Source organism: Chionomys nivalis, chromosome 1, assembly GCF_950005125.1.
Source record: "Chionomys nivalis chromosome 1, mChiNiv1.1, whole genome shotgun sequence".
Taxonomy (NCBI): Eukaryota; Metazoa; Chordata; class Mammalia; order Rodentia; family Cricetidae; genus Chionomys; species Chionomys nivalis.
Genome location: NC_080086.1, coordinates 73366485 through 73386463, shown reverse-complemented (window position 1 = coordinate 73386463; position 19979 = coordinate 73366485). Strand labels below are relative to the sequence as shown.

Here is a 19979-nt window from a genome sequence, read left to right as displayed (position 1 = left end):
CCAAATCCATGCATGTAAATATCACATATTGATTTCTAACCCAAATTAGGCTTCTTTCAATCTTCCTCTTGTCAATCAAACTACTGCCTTCTACTTCTATGCATTTGCTTACACCAGAACTTTGAAGGAAACTCACTGTTGTCAATCATGCATTTCTCACCTTTGAAACAGTGATAGCTCTTCAAGATATATTTCACCTCCTATATATTTCCTCCACCTTCATTGCTTCTCACGAATAGAGACCACCGCTGCCTGCTATCAAGTCCCTTATACTCTTCTACTGTCTGCTTCTCTTCAGCTCTGCTTCATTTTCAGCAAAATATTTAGAATGATGCTAAAATGTAAGGCTCAGACATGGATACTGGACTTTTAACCAGCTCACAATGAGATCCAAATACTCTCTAACAAGACCAGATACCATGACCTGTGAATTTGTATTTAACGTCCCTCTTCCCTGCCTCCCGTCTTGGCTCTCTTATATCCAACCCTGTATTCTCCACTTGCTCTTCCTCCTACTCTGTCCATGCTTCTTTCTTCTCTTTTATAACAGTTTGGCTGCACGTGTGCTGCATGCTGTGTATGAACCTTCTGGTTTACACAGAACCAGGAGATTTAGTTTGAAAGCAAACAGTGGTTTCCAGAGAGTGTAGAGCACCATGCCCCAGTCTGTTTTCTTCCATTTGACCCGAGAAGGCTCAAATATGGTGGGATGGGGAAACTGGTAGTGTATGGTTCATTGATAGGCAGTAACCAGACTGTACCCAGGTCCCATGTGGAGGCACCCATGGAGGTACCAATGGTCAAAGCAGGACACAGACTTTGTGATGGGTGATTGGAGTATTTAATCACAAGCAGATGTGACTGGTCCATGTTTGAGACATGGTTATTTAGTCTCACCCATCTCCCAGAAACATTTCCAAATTTTCCTACCTGCTGTCGTCTTGCTGCTACATAGTTCAGTTTCACCATTTCTTTTCCAAACTCTTTAAAGCGATTTGCAAGATCTTGTTCATTTGTAGCATTTTTGACAGCTTCTAGAGCCTCCTCAACCTGAAATAGAAAATATACACATAATATTAATTAGAAGATAGGACTTGAATACTATTAAATGGTAACTTATAAAGAAAACATGAATATTTATTCATATTGAAACAGTAAAAAAAAGCATACCTAATTATCACCTGTACCAAAAGAACAATTTTTCCAGCACTTGTAGAACAGGTACCTGAGAGATGAGTTGAGAGTAAGCAACACATAATGCTCTTGTAAAGAACCTGAGTTTTGCCCCTTGCACACACACACTGGGTAGCTCACAACTCCTGATTTGGGGGACCTGGTACCTCTGGCAGCCACAGGTACCTTAATTCACATGTACATACTCACATTCATACATATAAACATAATTTAAAAATGAAAAAAGAGACTGAACTACTAAAGCCCACACAAATCCTCCTTATGACGTATTTTACTGAATTATGTCTGTGGTAAGGAATATAGACTTTTGATATAAAATAGAAGCACCAAGGACACACACACACGGGGAAAGAGCTATAGAAACTATAAACAAATTCTCCTGGCTCTCCTAGGTTGTAAGACCTCCTGGGCTCCTGAGAAATTTGTAATGACAGAATCTTCAGTCACTCTTGTCAAGACCTCTAAATCCGGGACTCAAACTGAGATGCACGCTTTGGCATTGCCATGTAAAGAGGAGACAGCCTACATCTGGAAGCAAGTAAAATTTAAATTCTGCTGTCACTTGCAGGAGGCATCCAGGAGAATGGAATGGTAGTGGGCAGCATGACAGCAGCCATGCCAGCCTAATGATGTGTGTGCTTCCAGATTCTCGCAACCTCCTTCAGTGGGGTTTTCCTAGGTCCCGTGGGACCTGAATTACCAATTTCACCACAACTATTTTATATAATACCTGAAGTATTTGGAGGTGCTAAAGTTTCCACACCTATCAAACAACCTGAATTTTAATATGATGTGGAAACAACTGGTAGCAGTCTCCATGTAATCTCTGTGGACTGGACTAAAATGAAGTGCTGAGAACAGGTAATTGGTGGCTCCATCCTAAACAGTATATCTATATTACACCCCAAGGTCCGAGCAACACTGGAGGAGATGGGGGAGAAAGAATGGAAGACGTGGATGTTTGGGAGGAGAGCCGTTAAGTAATGCTACCTTCTATAAACACGACACGACTCATAGCATCTGCAATTGCCCGCACAATGTCCCGCCTGCTACTGTGTGTTCAAGAATTGGGGAATGGACTCATCAGACCTGTCTCCTCCATGACTGGCAGTCAATGGCTTTTGAGGAAGGGGGAGATATTTTCTTCAGTTACATAGGCACTGGAACCTTGAGGTCTCAGAAAAATACACCCTCACCAAGTCCATGGAAACAACTTGAATCTCAGTGAGTCAGACATATGCATTAAAAATGATGACAGTGAAAGCAGGGGAAACAATTAGAGATATGGAGCACTCAATGATAGGGGACAAGAGAAGGTGATCAGGATAAAATATATCTCATGTATTTTATATATAACACCAAAATTATCAGTAAGTATTTGAAAACTTAAAAGCAAGATTCTATAATAGAGTAATCCACAGTCACTGTCTGGTGATACCTTTGTAGAAATAAACTAAGTGAATGAGTGAATGCGCCACAGGAGAGTGTCACTTTTGCAATTCAAAAGTTTTCAAACATGAAAGGAGTCTGGTTTATTTTGTATGAACTGAAAATCTCCAGCTCCATGTATTTTCTTATAAATGGAATTTTATTTTTACTTACAGCTGAGTAAAGTTCTAGTTTGTGCATGTACTGTATTTTCTTCACCTGTTCACTTGGGGATGTCCATCCAGACTGCTTCCATATCCTTGGTCTTGGGAACAGTACACTGTAATATACATGACTATGTGTCTCTGTAGGTGTTATCTTAGAGTCTAGTGGTTATATATCCATGTAACAATTCAGATATAAAAATATAAAGAGTCCATATTTTCCCTAATATTCAGGACCTAGATTTAAACTTATAATCACACATACATATGACATGAAAATTAAAGCTATCATGAGAGGAGGAAGAGGTGAAAAGGGGAGTAGTATTGGGAAACAAGAAAGGGTAATAATATATGTATGAGATGAATACACAGAAAGGATTGGTACACAAAGGAGGAGGGTCTTTTAGGACGTTGGTAGAGGAGAACAAAGGGCAATGATACACTGTACGAGTGAGACATAATGAAACACACTATCTTGTATACTAAGAAAAAAATCATTTTAAAGAATGTTAAAAGAGCCAGATATGGAGGTCTTGGCAAACGCAGGCTCCTGAGAGATGCATGTGGATTCTGAAAAAATGATGGGAAATGCAGGAAGCATAGATCAGAATGCTCATAGGCTGCAGGAATGTTTTATAATCAAATCACAATATACATAAACAGGTTGTGGCTTTGTAATCTTGAGATACAAATGAATACACATAGGGCCAAAAAAATTAAGTATGTGCTCCATTCTGATGGAATGTCGGTTCTGTTTATGACACTCTCACATATGTGGCTAAGACAAAATACTTATCAAGTATCACAGGGAGAGGGAACGAAACAGAGCATATAAGTCAGTAATAGCAGATATCAGCCAGCCTGTTGTCCCAGAGGTGTGATGGAGCCTTTCAATTCACTCAACAGGCAACCTCATTCAGTAAGGAAAACTTGCCAGGGAAGAAACCAATTTTCAATAATAACAAATGTGTGGCAACTGGGCTTCGATCTGCAGACTACAAAAAATTCAATTTTATCTTTGGAAATTCTGCATAATCCCCTTCCTAATTATAAACATCTAAAATGGTAATTAAACTCATCAGAGTCACCCTTTTTCTACTCTGTCCAAGCTCTATCAACACACAAAGAAAAGAATGAAATACAGCTGAATGGAGGCTGCTGTGTGGGGTTTTCTTAGGTACGCAAATCAAATTGCATTTTATTGCAGAGAAAGGCCTATTTAACAATATTGGCATAGGTTAATGAGACACTCATGCCTTAAATCTATACAATAATGAGTCAGCAATGCTTCTCCTTCCTAATAGGTTCATAATCATTTAAACTTTGCCATCAAAAGCACCATGGAGTGGACTCTCTTGGCAGCTGGGATGTCCCTGCTGCTTATATAAGATGTAAATCACTTCTTGGGACATTAAAATCTGGTTCCAAGGATAGAAAAGAATAATTATCACAGAGGGTGTTAAATCCAGGAATGGTTTTCTAATACTATACCCCAGGATTCTTACCAGTTGTTAGTCAGTCCAATTTAGAATATTTATTTCACTGTGTTATACATAATTTTCCTTCTTATTAGATTTCTCTGAAGAATTCAGATGCCATTTAGAATTTATAATAATTGTGAAACATAATTTAACGAAGTACTTTTGAGAAAAAGCCACTAAACTATTAATCACATGATCTGTTCAGGTTGACTTAGTCATGCTTTGTTTGAATCCTAGAAGGGTCTGAAATTTCTGCTAGTCAAAGTTTCATAAAGATACAGATAAAAGATAGATAGATGATAGATAGATAGATAGATAGATAGATAGATAGATAGATAGATAGATAGATGATGGAGGAAGGTCATTGACTAATAAAGAAACTGTTTTGGCCCATTTGATTGGCCAGCCTTTAGGTGGGTGGAGTAAACAGAACAGAATGCTGGGAGGAAGAGGAAGTGAGCTCATATGCCATAGCTCTGCTCCCCAGGGCAGACTCGATGAAGCTCCAACCCAGGATGGATGTAGGCTAAAATCTTCCTGGTAAGCGCACCTTGGGGTGCTACACAGATTATTAGAAATGGGATAAATTAATATGTGAGAATTAGCCTAGAAGAGGCTAGATATAATGGGCCATGCAGTGTTTAAAAGAATACAGTTTGTGTGTTGTTATTTTGGGGCATAAGCTAGCCAGGCGGCCGGAAGCTGGGTGGCAGGAACGCAGCCCACAGCTCCCACTACAGATAGATAGATAGATAGATAGATAGATAGATAGATAGATAGATAAAAGAATTGAAAAAGAAAGGCAGAGCTTAGGTAATGTGAGATTCCTCTCTGTATGCTATGAATATGTTTTATTGTCATTGGTTAACAAAGAAGGTACTTTTGGCCAATGGCTTAACAGAAGATAACCAGGCTTAAAAAGATCGATCTATCTATCTATCTATCTATCTATCTATCTATCTATCTATCTATCTATCTATACATATACATATATATGTATGTATATATACATACATATATATATATAGGGAGAGAGAGAGAGAGAGAGAGAGAGAGAGAGAGAGAGAGAGAGAGAGAGAATAGATGGAGTTAGAAAGAAGCATATAACTGTCACAGGTGTCAGACGCCAGACGCTGGATGGAACTTTACCAGCAGGCAACAACCACATGGTGATACACATATTAATAGAAATGGCTTAATTTAAGATGTAAGAGCTAGCTAGAAATATTCTAGAGTCATTGGCCAAGCAGTGCTGTAATTAATATAGTTTCAGTGTGATTATTTCACGTCTGGGTATTTGGGAAACAAATGAGTGGCCTCTGCCTTCAACTAGGCATTTTCCTAAACTCAAAATTAAGGTAAAGAAAACAAGTTTTTATTTCTAAAATGAGCCATTTTTTTTGCATGGTTAGGGAAAAATGACCTCTATGATCCAAATATCTGCCTTACTCTCAGATATTTACTAGCCACTGGGGATCTGGGGCTAACAGTTGAGTAAAGGGCAATTCTGTGGAAGGAATGGCAATGTTATTCAAATACACCTGCCTAGGGTTCACTATGAAAACTGTAAATTCACAATGTGGAGAGGGCTAGGGATGTGTGATCAAAGTGATTTAGTTTTAAACCATATTTTAAAAAAAAAATTCCTCTTATCCAGGAGTGTCTGCAGGTAGAAAGGAACTAGGACCAGGAGGGAGAAAGGAAGCCGCAGAGAGCATACAGGCCTCTAAGGACTTCTCTAGGAAGGCTGAGTCTCTCATGGCCAGAGAGACCTTTGTAGGGGTTAAGCTGGGAAGAAAATATATTGTACTGGATACTAGCTTCCAAGAGAAAGACACGAAGGCACCTAGTAGCAGAGGTCACTCTTCACTGAAAGCCCCTCATGATTTGATGTATCCCAGACATCCACTCTTCTCCAACCCACGGCATAGATCAAGGTGAGAACATCTACACTAGGAAATCCTGGTTCCACATGGTTATAATCTGTGCAGAGATGATTGAAAATATTGAAATTTCTAGAAAGGTCGTTAAAGTCTGTTCAATACTTGTGTGTTTAGATGTTATTATCAGGGGTTTCCATGTAGAATTCTTCAGGGTCTTCTCTGTGTTTTATAGAGTTGTTTTTCAGGCACATTATCTGCAATGGAGATTCAGAACTAAAAAGTCATTGAGAAAAATGCATTACCAGGCCACATTAAAAAGAGCACAGATAAAACAAAGTTACATGGTGTCCTAGTTTTTTTTTTTTTTTTTAACTGTGGTGTCAAAACACTCTCCAAAATCTACTTGGGGAGGAAATGATTGATTTTACTTTACAGATTACAGTCCACCATCATGGAAAAAGAAGGGAGGAACTCAAAGCAGAATCATGAAACAGACAATAGGGCCATATTGTTTTTCTGCATGCTTCCAAGCTCACAGTCAGCTGAATTTCATATACAGCCCAGGTCTAACTGCCAGGGATTGCTACTGCCTTCATTAGGCTAGGTCTTCCAGTGCTAGCTGTCAATTACAAAACATGCCTACAAACACATCCAAAGGTCATTCTAAAGGAGCCAATTCTTCACTTGAGGTTCCCTTTACCAAGGTGTGTCAAGTTGACAACCAGTATTAACCCCCACTCCATGTGTGTCATCAATGTTCCCAAACAATGAGGCATCTGAATTCCATCTGACCTCTGAAGCCACTAAGAAAATATAACTTCCTTACAAAACTGACAAATAAGTTTACTTGTTTCTGCTTTATAGTTCATTACTTTATTTTTGAGTAAGAAATTATCTGATAATTGCTGTGGGACAATGGTCCTTGAATCGCCATAGATTTGTGGCAATAAACATGGCTCTGCCCAGTATGTCCACCATGAAACTAGATTCTCAGAAAGTTAAGGAATTGGGAGGATTAAACTGTCAAAGCCACAACTTTAATCCTAACCATATTGCTTAGGAAATTAAAGACTCACATGGTCAGAAAAAAAAAGAGATATACAGTAAAGACAGATTCAGATGAAGAAAACCTCTAATTGGTTTACAGTCTTTTTAAAATTATATATAGGCTTGGGAGAGAAAAGAAAAAAGAATAAAATCCTTAAAATAAGAAAGAAAGAAAAAAGAAAGAAAGAAAGAAAGAAAGAAAGAAAGAAAGAAAGAAAGAAAGAAAGAAAGAAAGTAGTTGGGTGTTGTGGCACACACCTTTAATCCCAATACTTGGGAAACAGAGGCAGACGGATCTCTATGAATTCAAGGTGTGGTGGCACACACCTTTAATCCCAGCACTTGAGAGGCAAAGGCAGGCAGATCTCTGTGAGCTCAAGAATAACCTGGTCTACAGAGTGAATTCCAGGACAGCCAAAGATACACAGAAAAACCTGTCTCACAAAGCAAAAAATAAAATAAAAATAAAGGAAATAGAGTTTAAAATATAGCGTGTAAAGATGAAAAATACACAGAGTATAGATGCTGTATGTTATTGTGTTGTCTTTAAATTGTTTGATGGTTGAGGAAAGAGCAAAAGCTGCTAAAAGACATTTGATCATAAATGAGGCTGGATTTATCCTATCTATCTATCTATCTATCTATCTATCTATCTATCTATCTATCTATCTATCTAGATATAATGGTTTGACTTTAAAATTTAAGTCAAAATATTTGGAAAAGAGGTTTTGCTTTTGTTTCCACTGGAAATGAAAGACTATGGATTCATTTTGCATTAAGAAAAATCAGGTTTGATCAAAGAAGACCCCCTGAGAAATCTCTGATAGGAAGAATGGTCCAGATGTCTGAGTTCTACATCCAGAACAGTTCAAAGACTGCTGCCTGAGATGATCAAGTCTCACAGAATATTCCATTCAGGACTTAATCATAATTCAGAATTTTCTTTAGGTCCCCATAAGATTATCAGTGCTCCCTATCAGCAGGAATTAGCCTGGAAAACTATGCCCACATTCCCAAAAAGTGGATTATGGATGTTTGCCTTTGTTTAGAATGTTGGTTACAAGTTGTTATAGATAATGGTCAAGTGAAAAGCTAAACAAAGGAGATTCAATTCAGAGTTCTTGTTTTAAAAAAAGGGGGGGGGGAGTGCTGTGGGAAAATGGACTGTACCCTGTCACTTGTATTTTAAATAAATGCTGATTGGCCAGTAGCCAGGCAGGAAGTATAATCGGGGCAACCAGGCATGAAGTAGAGGTGGGGCAAGGAGAACAGGAGAATCCTGGGAACAGGAAAGTTTCAATTTGCAGTTGTCAACCAAAGTCAGAAAGGAAGCCGACATAGAGCAAGCAAGATGTGAGTGCCTCACTGAAAAAGGTACCAAGCCACGTGGCTAACACAGACAAGAATTATGGGCTAATGTAAGTTATAAGAGTTAATAAGAAGGCTGAGCTAATAGACCAATCAATTTATAATTAATATAGACCTCTGTGTGTCTATTTGAGACTATATGAGACTGTGTGTATTTATTTGAGACTAAACAGCTGTGGGACCAGGCAGGATAGAAACCTCAGTCAACAGATAGTTAAGATCTTCATTTTAGAGAACCTCGACTGGGGCTAGACAAAAAAGTGTTTTTTTTTTTTCCTGGAGTACATATGTCTAGATGAGTTTATGCATAAGACTATCATGCACACAAACAACTTGACAATATAATCTGATTACATTAAATCAGAGCCTCAGGAAAATTATTGCCCCTCTTTACCATCACTGATTAAAATCTGGGATTTCCTTTAAAATCTAGAAATGCCAAATATCAGTGTAGCACACTGACAGTGTCAATTGACTGCATGACATACCAGGTGTCTAGCTAAGAAATGAGTCCCCAGCAGCTTCAGCAACAGAAGTGATTATCATCACACGGTATCCTCAATAGCAGTTGATGCACAAGTGATTTGCTTTGCTGGGCACATCTAGTCCTTAAGAGAGTGCTAGCTGAGCTTTGGAACTATGTCCACTGATTACAACTGCCCTCCTGAATCTGGACTAGTGGTGGCGGCAGCAACATAACCTTTCTGCATCCCTGTAGATCTTTAATACAGCACAGGAGAAGAAGGATGCTCAAAAAAGTAGATGCAGGCATAATCTTGAGAGAATAGAGGTCTTACTATGGACAACTAAAATGCCTGTATTTAAGTCAAAGGATTCCTCTATAGCCACATACATTGATCTGTGAGGCAGTAGAACACAAACAAACAAAAATGTACTGTACAATCTCTCATAGCCTCTAGGACTTCATTAACTTTTAGAGGCTTGGCTAGCATTTGCTGCAAATCATTCAATTTTCCGACAATTATATATTTGGGAATGAAGCAGAAGATGTTGAGTGTTGTAGGAAAACTAAATCAGTGTTTTTTCAGATACTTAGAAAACTATTTATGGAAAAACATGAACAGGAGTTTCTAACGAGAGGCCAATTCCCTCTGTGTTCCCATAAGTTACTAGGAAAGGAGAAGAATCCATATCTGGAAAGGAGGAACATCAACACATTTTGACACATTGACACATTGCTTGAGGCAAAATAGCCATTAGGAGGTAATGTTGCAGGGGGTTGTAGATATTCCTCATTTCTGAGCAAGCAGAAAACTGGAATCACTTCTTGACTCTGATGAACACACCACTTGTTTTGGCTCCAAGAGGAACTGTTCTCTACCCATTGGCTTTCTGGTCAATGATGCTGCTTTGGAAGGTGGCTGGACCTTGAGGAGGTGGAGCCTCATCAGAGAAAATGGTCACTAGGGCATGGGGATGAGGCTTTATAAACTTTCCTCAGTTCCTAACATTCCCATAATTACTGTTCTGAGATGTGAGGCCAAGATAAAACTACAACACACTTGTTGCCATGCTATTAACCGCAACCATACCTTCCCAGACTTCATGATGGATTGTATGTTATAATCCTGTTGGCCTGCCCTGTCACCTGGTACCCCATCCTTTTAAAAGACAGACTCCACCTACTTTCAATCTTCCCATTCCCAAGAAGAGAAGTTGATCTTGCACCTCCTCTCCCTGCCTTTTTTTCTTCTTCTTCTGAAGAGGGAACCTCTTCATCTCCCTTTCCTCTTTTCTCTCTCTCTATCCTTCTTTCTCTCTCTTTCTCTCTTTCCTACATAACCCCCTTACCCTTATACCTTTCCCAATACCACTAAATAAACTCTATATCCAAGATTTCTCTGCATGGTGTATCTGTTTGTCTCCTACCCTCCTAAGTCTCCCACCTCGAAATACCAGGGTCATCCACACCATAAATAATAAATCATAACATTGGTTCCATGGTGCAGATCATGAATCATAATACTGCATCCCCTCAAACTGTGAGCCAAAATATGCTCTTCCTCCTTCAAGTGACTGCTTGTCAGTTACTTAGGTCACATCAACAACAAAACTACAAGAAATACTGAACCTGACAGTCTTTTATCCGGGTTACATCACTATATGCTAAAGAGGCTTGTTAATTTGGAAAAAAATGAAAAAATGCAGTCTGATAGTTTCTAACCTGCTGCGTCAACACAAGTACAAACATTGGTGTTGTGGTCTGTTTGCTTGTTTGGTTGGGTTTCTCTTTTAGTATTGTTTGAGAATTCCATATGTGCAAAAGGCGTACTTTACCAAGTCTGCTGACACTTGCCCTTCTCTCAAATCTCTCTCGTCTCCCTCAATCCTATTTCTTTTCATTTAATGTGGTCTCTGTTAAAACCCAGAGTGTAGGAGAAACTATTGGAAAGTGGTGTCCATCACAGAAACTGATGCTTTCCCCTGGAAGCTATTGACTGTAAACTCTCCTCAGCAGATTGAAGGACTTTATGCCTTCCCCATACTCCCAGGCTGAGATTTTGGCTAGTTGATCTTGTACACACACTTTTGTGTTTTTAAATATATTTTTACTACATCTTTGAGAATCTCACACACATTTCAAATAATTTTATCAGATCTTTATCACATTTCCTCTTCACTGCTGCCTCTACCTCCTCCAGACATCCCTCACTATGTCCCTCTCCTATCTTCACGGCCTCTGGTTTTTAAGACACTTAGTCTAACTAGTGCTCCGTGTATGTGTGTGGGTCTGGAGCCATGCCCTGGAACATGGGCAATCTACCAGGGAATGCATCTGATGAAAGTCAGCTTTCTCTCCCCCAGAAGCCGTTAGTTAGCAGCTTTTTATTGCTTTTAATAAACCTTAAATTTATAAAATAAATAGATATATGCAATATTTCAAGAAGCTATGCTTTTTACTAGCAAAATTACTCAGAAAAAAAAGCCACATTTATTTATAATGATTTTTTGTCCGAAGTGCCAGCTTTTGCAAGGTGGTTGGCTTGAGACTGTAGTTCATGCAATGACACCAGGATTGATCTGAATCTAAGTTTGGCACAGCCCTCACCCTGTGCTAGACTCAGAAACTGCAGTTTTCTATATACCCACAAGATGGCAACATCCCTCCTCCTCTTTTGCTGTGGTCTGAGAACAAATGCATTATCTAGTATACGATCATTTTTAATTTTACTACTGACAATCTGACAGGTCTGCTTAACGTTGCTGAATTGACCTTTGCATGATTTTGTGCTAAATCCTTTCCTTTAACTCCCTTCACTGCTATGTGGAGAACAGAATGCAATTGACTTTACAAACGGTTGGAGAAGAATCAGTCAACAGCACTGGTCAAAAAAGCAGCATGGGCTGGGAGTGGGAGTAGGAGGGATCAAGCTAGCTGATCACAGACAGGATCTGGAGTTGTATACTGTGTCACAGACTTGGGTTCATTTACTTAGCTGCATTAATTTACCATCTTTTTATTTAGAGCTCTACTTTATTTTTATTTAGGATCTCGTGCATCTAAGGCTGGCCCTAAGCTTTAGATTTAGCTGACCTTGAACTTCTGATCCTCATGATTTCCTCTTCTAAGAGTTGTGCCCTATGCAGGTTTATGAGGTGCTAGGAAGTGAAGTCATAACTTTGTGTGCACTAGGCACACACTCTGTCAACTGAACCCCAGGCCCAGGATATAGGCATGTAGATGCAGATTGCTGGTGCAGTCATAGACCCCAGAGGAAAAACCCACTAGCTGACATTTTCCTACACTAGTATAATTTATAACTGCATTCTAGATATCTAAATATATAGCCACAAAGAAGTTTAGCTCTTATCTTAATCAAAGAAAGTTCTTTTTCAACAGATAGGAGAGCACTGCAGAGATCAACAAACGGGTAAAGTGCAGCACCATTGTTCCACATGTATCCTCCATACCTAAGTTTCAGGGATCACAAAGGGACAACCAGAAGATCAAGAGACAGAACATCCACAGGCTATTCCAGAAAGGGAGGATTATAAGAGCCAGTGGAGCAGGTAAGAATAACTTAGCATCTAAGAGGGAAGTTGTACCCTTGAAATCTCAAAAATATAGATGCCTCAGTGAGATCTGATTATTGCAAAAGATCCTGCCCTTAGATGTAGAGATTCAGGTGAGTGCAGCTGATGCAGGCCTTCCCCACGGACAAGTACCCAGATAGGTTTCCCAATCCCAAGCAGTCAGCACTATAAACCCATGTGCATATAAATGACACTAGATGAACACAGCAGGTTAAATAACTGATGGTTTGCCTGTCTGTCAGTCCGTCTGTCTACCTTTCTACCTACACACACACACAATATAATAATTGAATAATAACAATAATAATTGAAGAAGAAAAGGCCATAAATTCAAAAAGTGCGAGTCAAGAGAGGATATGGAGGTTATAGAGGGAGAGGTATAAATACAGTATGCATGTATGAAATTCTCAAAAAATGAACAAATTTTAAAAATATAAAGAGCATGTTCCTCATGTGGGCTGCCTGCCATCATGATCCAAGAGCTGGGGTAGCATTGCCTATAGTGAAAAATTGAGTGTTTCATTAATTTATTTAGCTTCAATCTCACTGACCCGCTGTTGAGAAAGACTTCCAGCAGAACAATATTTTTCTTAAACTGTTGCTTTGAAGTCTGAGTAGAGTGTAACATAAAAAACATAAAACCTTTTCTCCATCACAGTTGAATACAAAACGTTGTAGTATTACAAAAGAAACATATAGCAGACGAGGGGTTTGAGAAGTGCTAGCCAGTGCTGTAGCCTACAAAGGCTCCAGGAACATCACCATGCATGGGAAGACAGCATATATGCTGGGCACCAACAGCTAGCAAGTTGACTGTACACACTAACCATGTCAGCTTGGATCCAGGGGCCAGACAGTTCATCTTAACATTATATTACTGCCACTTTTTTTTTCAGAGCTAGCTGTTCCTTGAATTGTACACCTCATGTAGTTTGCAACAGCCTTTCATAGCATTTGAGGGCCTATTCTTTGAGAAAAAAATTTAGTAATATCACCCACCCAAGCACATTCTGTTTTGTGGTTTTGTGTTCCTTGACTTTTCAGGAACTTGACTGGAAAACATTAAATGTTTCACCCTGTTTTAAGGTTAAAATCACAGATTCAAAGAGAAAACCAGATTTTGCAAAAATTGAAGAGTCTCTACATATAAACTGGGAGTCTTGGACCTTATTCTGGGATCTAGTCTAGTAAATTCTAACAAAAATCTCCTGACAGGTAACAGGAATTGATTGTTCTGATGTCCCGATCACTCCAATCAAACGAATCTGACAGAGGTGAGGTGAGATGAGCTCTTACTACTCATCTCCTGTACCACTTTCCCCCATTACAACTTGTTCTCTTCCCTGTCAAAGACAGAAGACCCTAACAGAAGCAGGTAGGGCCAGGATGAGCCAGTATTTTCCAAGAATGGGACCCAGCCAGCCATCATATGGTTCACAGGGGAACTCTGTGCTTTGTACCTTGTATCTAAAGTCTGGGAGAAAAGTCCAGGGTTTGTGACAGTTGTCAGGGACCTGGGAGGCTCTGGGAAGAGAGATAAACTGGGCACTGTTTTATTGTCAGACTACAATGGGTTCAAATATATATTAACATATATTAACATGGGCACAAATAAATTAGCATATGCCAGGCTCTTTCCTTTTAAGAACACTATACATGTACTCCACGAAGCAATAAATCCAAGTTCTATATTTGGAGGTAGGGAGCTGACTTCGATGAAGTTAAGCTTTTTGAATGCCCCATGGGCTAAAATTGAGTTATTAGAAAAATTTGGTGCTACACTAGGCAGCGAGTTTAATCAGCCTATCTCTGAGCAGTGGAGCATGTCTAATCCTTCCCAGCTGTCCCCACCCAGAGGTCCTCACGAGGTCTACATACTTACAATTTTCAGATGAGATAAAAGTCTCATGACATCTGCCATATCAGCCAGGATTAACAAGCGTGTCACAGCCGACAGCAGTGCCCGTGCTGCCCGCACCATGGTGCCACGCTTGACTGAAGAGCAAGGGTCATCAGCAAATTCAGAGGAGGCGATCCGCATCGTCTCACCTGCAAGACAAACACAGAGAGGCAGGTGTTTACTGTGGATGCTGAGAGTATCATGAACTTAGACATCTGTCGATAGCCGATACTGACCTCCAATACTGACCTCACTGCAAAGCTGGCACCTCTGAAATGCCAGTGTCAGAGGGGCCTTTTAAGTTTAGCTTCCCACTGCATGAACAGAACTGGTGAGCAAAGGAAGGTATTATCTCATACTATGGTGGAAAACCATGCTTTTAACACCAATAAGAAAGTCATTTAATACATTTGATCTGAGAACTGAGATTAAATTATCTTAAACTTAAGTCTTCCATTTCTCCATTTCCTTAGAGTCGACGGCTAGTTCAGGTGGCTGACATCCACGTTTCGAGTTAATTACTTTCTAGGTTGCTTTCTCTTACTGTGATAAACACCACGACTATAAGCAACTTGCGGAAGGAAGAGATTTCTTTCACTTATACTTCCTGGACACAGTCCATCATTGAGGAAGGTTAAGGCAGGAAAATCAAGCATAAACCAAATCAGAAAGCATGAAGGAGGAACAAGCTTATTGGCTCATGCTCATAGTCAGCTAGCTGTTTTCTGTAGCCTAGATCTATAGGTATAGGGATGATGCAACTCACAGTTAGGCCGGGCCACCCCACAACAATCATCAATTATGAAAATCTCTCACAGATATGTCCCAAAGCCAGTCAGGTAGAGACAACTCTTCAACTGAGGTTCACTCAGCTTATGCGCCTCCAGGTTCTGTTAAGTTGATGATACACACAGTACCCAAGACACCATTGGTGGAGGACTGACTCTTAAAACAATAAACTCTTAAAACCTACTCTCAGGAGACTGAAGCAGGAAGATAACCACAAGTTAGAAGTCAGTTTATCTTAAATATATTAAGTTCTAGGTTAGGTAAGCCTGCATAGTAAGAACAGCTAAAAATATATATATATATATATATATATATATATATATATATATATATATATATTTTTATATATATATAAAGAAAATACCCACAAAAGACTAATCTTTTAACTGGGGTAACAAAACAACAACAACAAACCTAAGCACAAAGAAACCCAAGATCCAAGCTTCCAACCCTCTCTTGAAGCTTCCTCTCTAGTGTGGAGAACATTTAGAAAACCTGTCTATAGTTGACACCTGCCACATTTTGAAATGGGTTTTAAAATGTATACAACATGTAGAAATATCTGTCCCATCCTAAGGAGCTCACTCTCTCAGGGGAGAGGTGGCTTCTAAACAGTACCAGAATCCAGTAATGAAGTGTCAGATGCATGAGAAAAAATGGAGGCGATGGAGAGAAACTAATGATTTCCTCGTTTAGTAAAAGAGTGGCAAGAGGGAGAGCAGCCTTCTCTCATGGGTTGTGACAAGTGGTGCCCTCCCCTCAGGCACAAAGATGGACACTGCATGGAACTGGTGCTGAGACTGAAGCTGAGTGCTGGGAACTGTGATCGCATGGAAAGGCATGCGAGAAAGGGGCTGTGAGATTGGGATTGTACCTCTGCCAGAGAGAAAGGGACTCAAGTGGATTTTTGTTTTTGGAAGTTATGTCAGGCATATGACATAAAGTAAACCGAACAGGGGGTGACAAGGAAAGAAAAACGAGGCAACAGAACAACTGCAATTAGAGTAAGAGCAGGGAGACGGCTTGGGAATGAAAAGAAATCGTATAAAGAAGGGGCCGAAGTGTGATCAGAGGGCTTTGAAATAAGAGCCAGTGAATTTTGTGAAGGGAAGTGGGAACTGATAATGACTAATAAAGATGAAGAAGTTGTATATACAAAGAGGGACGCAAGAGGTGGAAAACAGAGGGCAATGATTAACAATGATAAGCCTGATACTGTAGCAAAGATAAAAATCCATCCTGTAAAGAAGAAAGGCTGGTAGGAAGCATAAACAGAGCTTTATATAGCAGGCATTTAGATACAGAAGACCTTCAATAAACCGGAGAAGTGCAGTTGACAGAACCTGTTGTTTGACTGGTAATGAAACAGTTTATTAAATTATTTAATAGAAGTGATATGGTTCTTTTCTTAAGCAACCCCCAAGGAACTTATAAAAAACCAATGATAGTTTGAGTTTGTGCATTCTTTCATTTGTGCTAATACACAAGGGGAAAGAAACCAATCATTTTATAAGCAGGTTAACATAGCCTGCAATTTTCTTAATTGGAATTGTAGTTCAATCGCTTTTCATAGCAATCTGATTTTCTGTTGAGTGTGGGCACACAGGAAATGTGGGCATATAGGAAATTGTACTATATTATTGGGTCCTTGAAAGACTCCATATCACCTACACAAAGTACAATTTCCTACTAGCCTGCTTAGACTTTATGCATAGGTGGAAAATAAAAATAATCCATGATGTATGAAAAGAAGTTTTGAGAAACTTAAAATTTCATTTTTGTGTCAGTACAATGGTGGACTGCTAAGACACACAATCCTTGTAAGTCTAATATAGATTTCTAATAAAGGCTGCACTATTAAATGCTTATTCGGTACATATGTCCCATGCTTCACACACACATACACACACACACACACACTGACACATACACAGATGAATTTTTTTAGCCACCCTTAAAATAAATCATTGCAAAATATATATGTATCAAACAAAAGAAAAGAAAGCCAATTTACATTTTTCAATATAGTTGGAAAGACCATTATACTATACACCAATACAAATCAAAAGAGGATCACCACAGAGAAAGCAGAATACCTTTTTCAAAGCTACCAATTGGAAGTCACTTACTGGGAACAGACTTTATTTTTCGCAGCAATGTAAGAATTATCATACACACACACACACACAAAGAGGGAGAGAGAAAAGAGAAAAATTGAGGAAGTTACTTGAATGATTCCAATTTCTGCAGGTTAAACTGGAGTGAGCTCTACGTTGTGTAAGAAGTGTCCACTAGGACAGGGTTAATCACAGAAGAGATGACATCAAAATGACAATTTAGTCCAACCCCCCCAACTTTCTCCCCAGTACATGCAGGGGGAGTATAGTTAAACAAACTCTGCCTAACCAACTGGACTTTCCAGTTCAGGTACTCAAACAGTGGATCAGGGTAACACCATGTAAAACCACTCCACACACATGTCGGTCATAAGGTGACCAAGAGTGTATCAAAGTCAAAGGGTGACAGGGTATCAGGACAGAGTTCTAGTTAATCAATCTGGGGCCCACACAGCCACTACTGGTAAAGCAGAATGTCAGGGTGGACAGAAAGTTATAGAAAGCCTCATGGGTAGGATTCAGAACTAACACATAAAACAACAACAACAACAAACAAAAAAAAAAACCAACCAAACAAAACAAACAAAAATAAAAAATCACCAAGAGTAAAGCTGGGACTTTCTCCATTTCCCCACAAAGACTGACTGAAATGTAGAGCGGTATTCCAGGGTGTCTGTGAGTAACTTCTGATGCATTATAATACTAAACAAATGTACACACAAAGAAGGGGATTTAAAAGAGTGGGCTGAGGACATAGCTTAGCTGATGATTCTTTGTCCACCATGCACAATGTCCTTTCCTTGATTTCCAGTTCTGCTAAATAAACACTTTTGATGTCAAGTTGGCTAAATGAGTACAGGTGTTTGTCATGAAACCTGATGAGCTGAGTTTGATCATACATGGTGGAGGAAACCAATTCCTAAATTTGTTCTCTGATCCCCCCATGTTGGCTGTGGCACATGAACATGCACCAACCCCCAACGCACTAAATAAATAAAAATTAATAGGATACTAATGGAGCATACAATCCACGGGGATCTATGTAAAACTTAATGTAAAAGACAGAGTATGAGTGAGATCTATGCTATAACAGTGATCTAAGAAAGCTAATGCTAAAGTCACATAAAAGCCCAAACTCAGCACATCTCAGTATTCAAGATGTTCAAGTATCCCTGCTCTGGCCTGCTCCCTCTTGAAAGACATTCTCATTTTAATAGATTTCCCCTGCTTCAGCATTAACTGTGGATCTCTGTCCCAGTCTTTCTGTAGGGACACGAGAATGAGGAAACTATCCAATGATGCCCTTCTAAGGCCCAGTCTCAGTCATTGTTACAGGCAGTGAATTGTCTGATAGATGCTCAGTAGAAAAGAAAGAGAAAAGAAAAGAGGAATAAAAAGAGATCTACACAGATAGAGAAGGAGTAGTGAAAACAGACAGAAGCAAAATAGAAGCAGACTGAGAAAGAAGAAAAGGACAGAGAGATGGAAGGAAGGAGAGAGGGAAGGTAGGATGGTGTAAGGAAGGATGGAAAGGAGAAAGGAAGGGAAGCTGATGAGGAAGAGAGAGAGAGAGCACACTCTCCCCTGAGAAAATGTGTTTGTAAATGTAAATCTCAGGCTAGGATCTAAGAGTTCTCTGAGATAAATAGCAGGTAATTCCATTAGCTTTAAATGAGAAACTAAGAGCCCATTCTGAGCAGATACAAATGAGCTCACACGTTGCTAAAGATTCCGAAGGAAAGCTAATGTGAAATCCGTGATAACACTAATGTGCTTTATATCCCTGCAGCTTTAGGATTACTGGGACAAAACAGAAATCTATATTACAAGATGATAGACAAGTTTATCATGATAAAATTAGCTATTTTTTTCAGGAAACTGCTTTTCTATAGGATTGAAATAATCAACTGGGAAATGATAGAGGAAAACAGAGATCTACTCGTTCTCTCTGTCTGTCTGTCTGTCTGTCCTCCCCCACCCCGTGTGTGTAAATATCCAATCTCAGTTACTTGATTATAAATCTAACTGGTGTTCTGCTGCCCTATGAAGTCTCTGATTTCCTTAAGCCCCCATCACCTGCTGGGAAGAAAAGTCATGTGAGTGATGGCCTGGAATCAATGTGTGCAGTTCTCTCACAGGAACATTGCCTTTAAACACTCCACATATTTTAACTCATGGATTAAAGGTGAAAAGCCCTCCCCTGTATTTACAGCCCAGTGCATTTGCATGTAAATTGCAAAGTGCAATCTGCATATGTGAGAAAAGCATCAAGCTTTTGTCTTTCCGAGTTTGAATCACCTCTATTAATACTTGACTTTCCAGATCTGATGACACTTGTGACACAAAAACCTAAAAGAAGCCAGGAAGGAAGAGGATATACAGGAAAGAGTCAGGAAGGAAGAGAATGAGGTGGGAAGAAAATCAAACAAAACATTCTGTTTGAGAATCTACTTAATAGCCTATATAATAATCTATAAATAAAAAAAAGTTGAAATGAGAGAATAGAAATTTAAAATCAGCAAGACCCGGGTCCTCACTCTAGATGTTACTAA

General features: G+C 39.3%; 1 protein-coding gene across 4 annotated transcripts in view; it reads right to left on the bottom strand.

Moving 5' to 3' along the window:
* The window catches only part of Ctnna2 (catenin alpha 2), a 1144480-nt gene that overhangs the window by 781195 nt on the left and 343306 nt on the right, over positions 1 to 19979 (bottom strand). For all 4 annotated transcript variants that reach the window (XM_057766952.1, XM_057766959.1, XM_057766967.1 and 1 more), the window contains 2 exons: positions 14504 to 14670; positions 931 to 1050 (listed from right to left, as the gene is read on the bottom strand). In XM_057766952.1, the coding sequence (XP_057622935.1) occupies positions 931 to 1050; positions 14504 to 14670 (287 nt within the window). The remainder of the gene's footprint in view (positions 1 to 930; positions 1051 to 14503; positions 14671 to 19979) is intronic.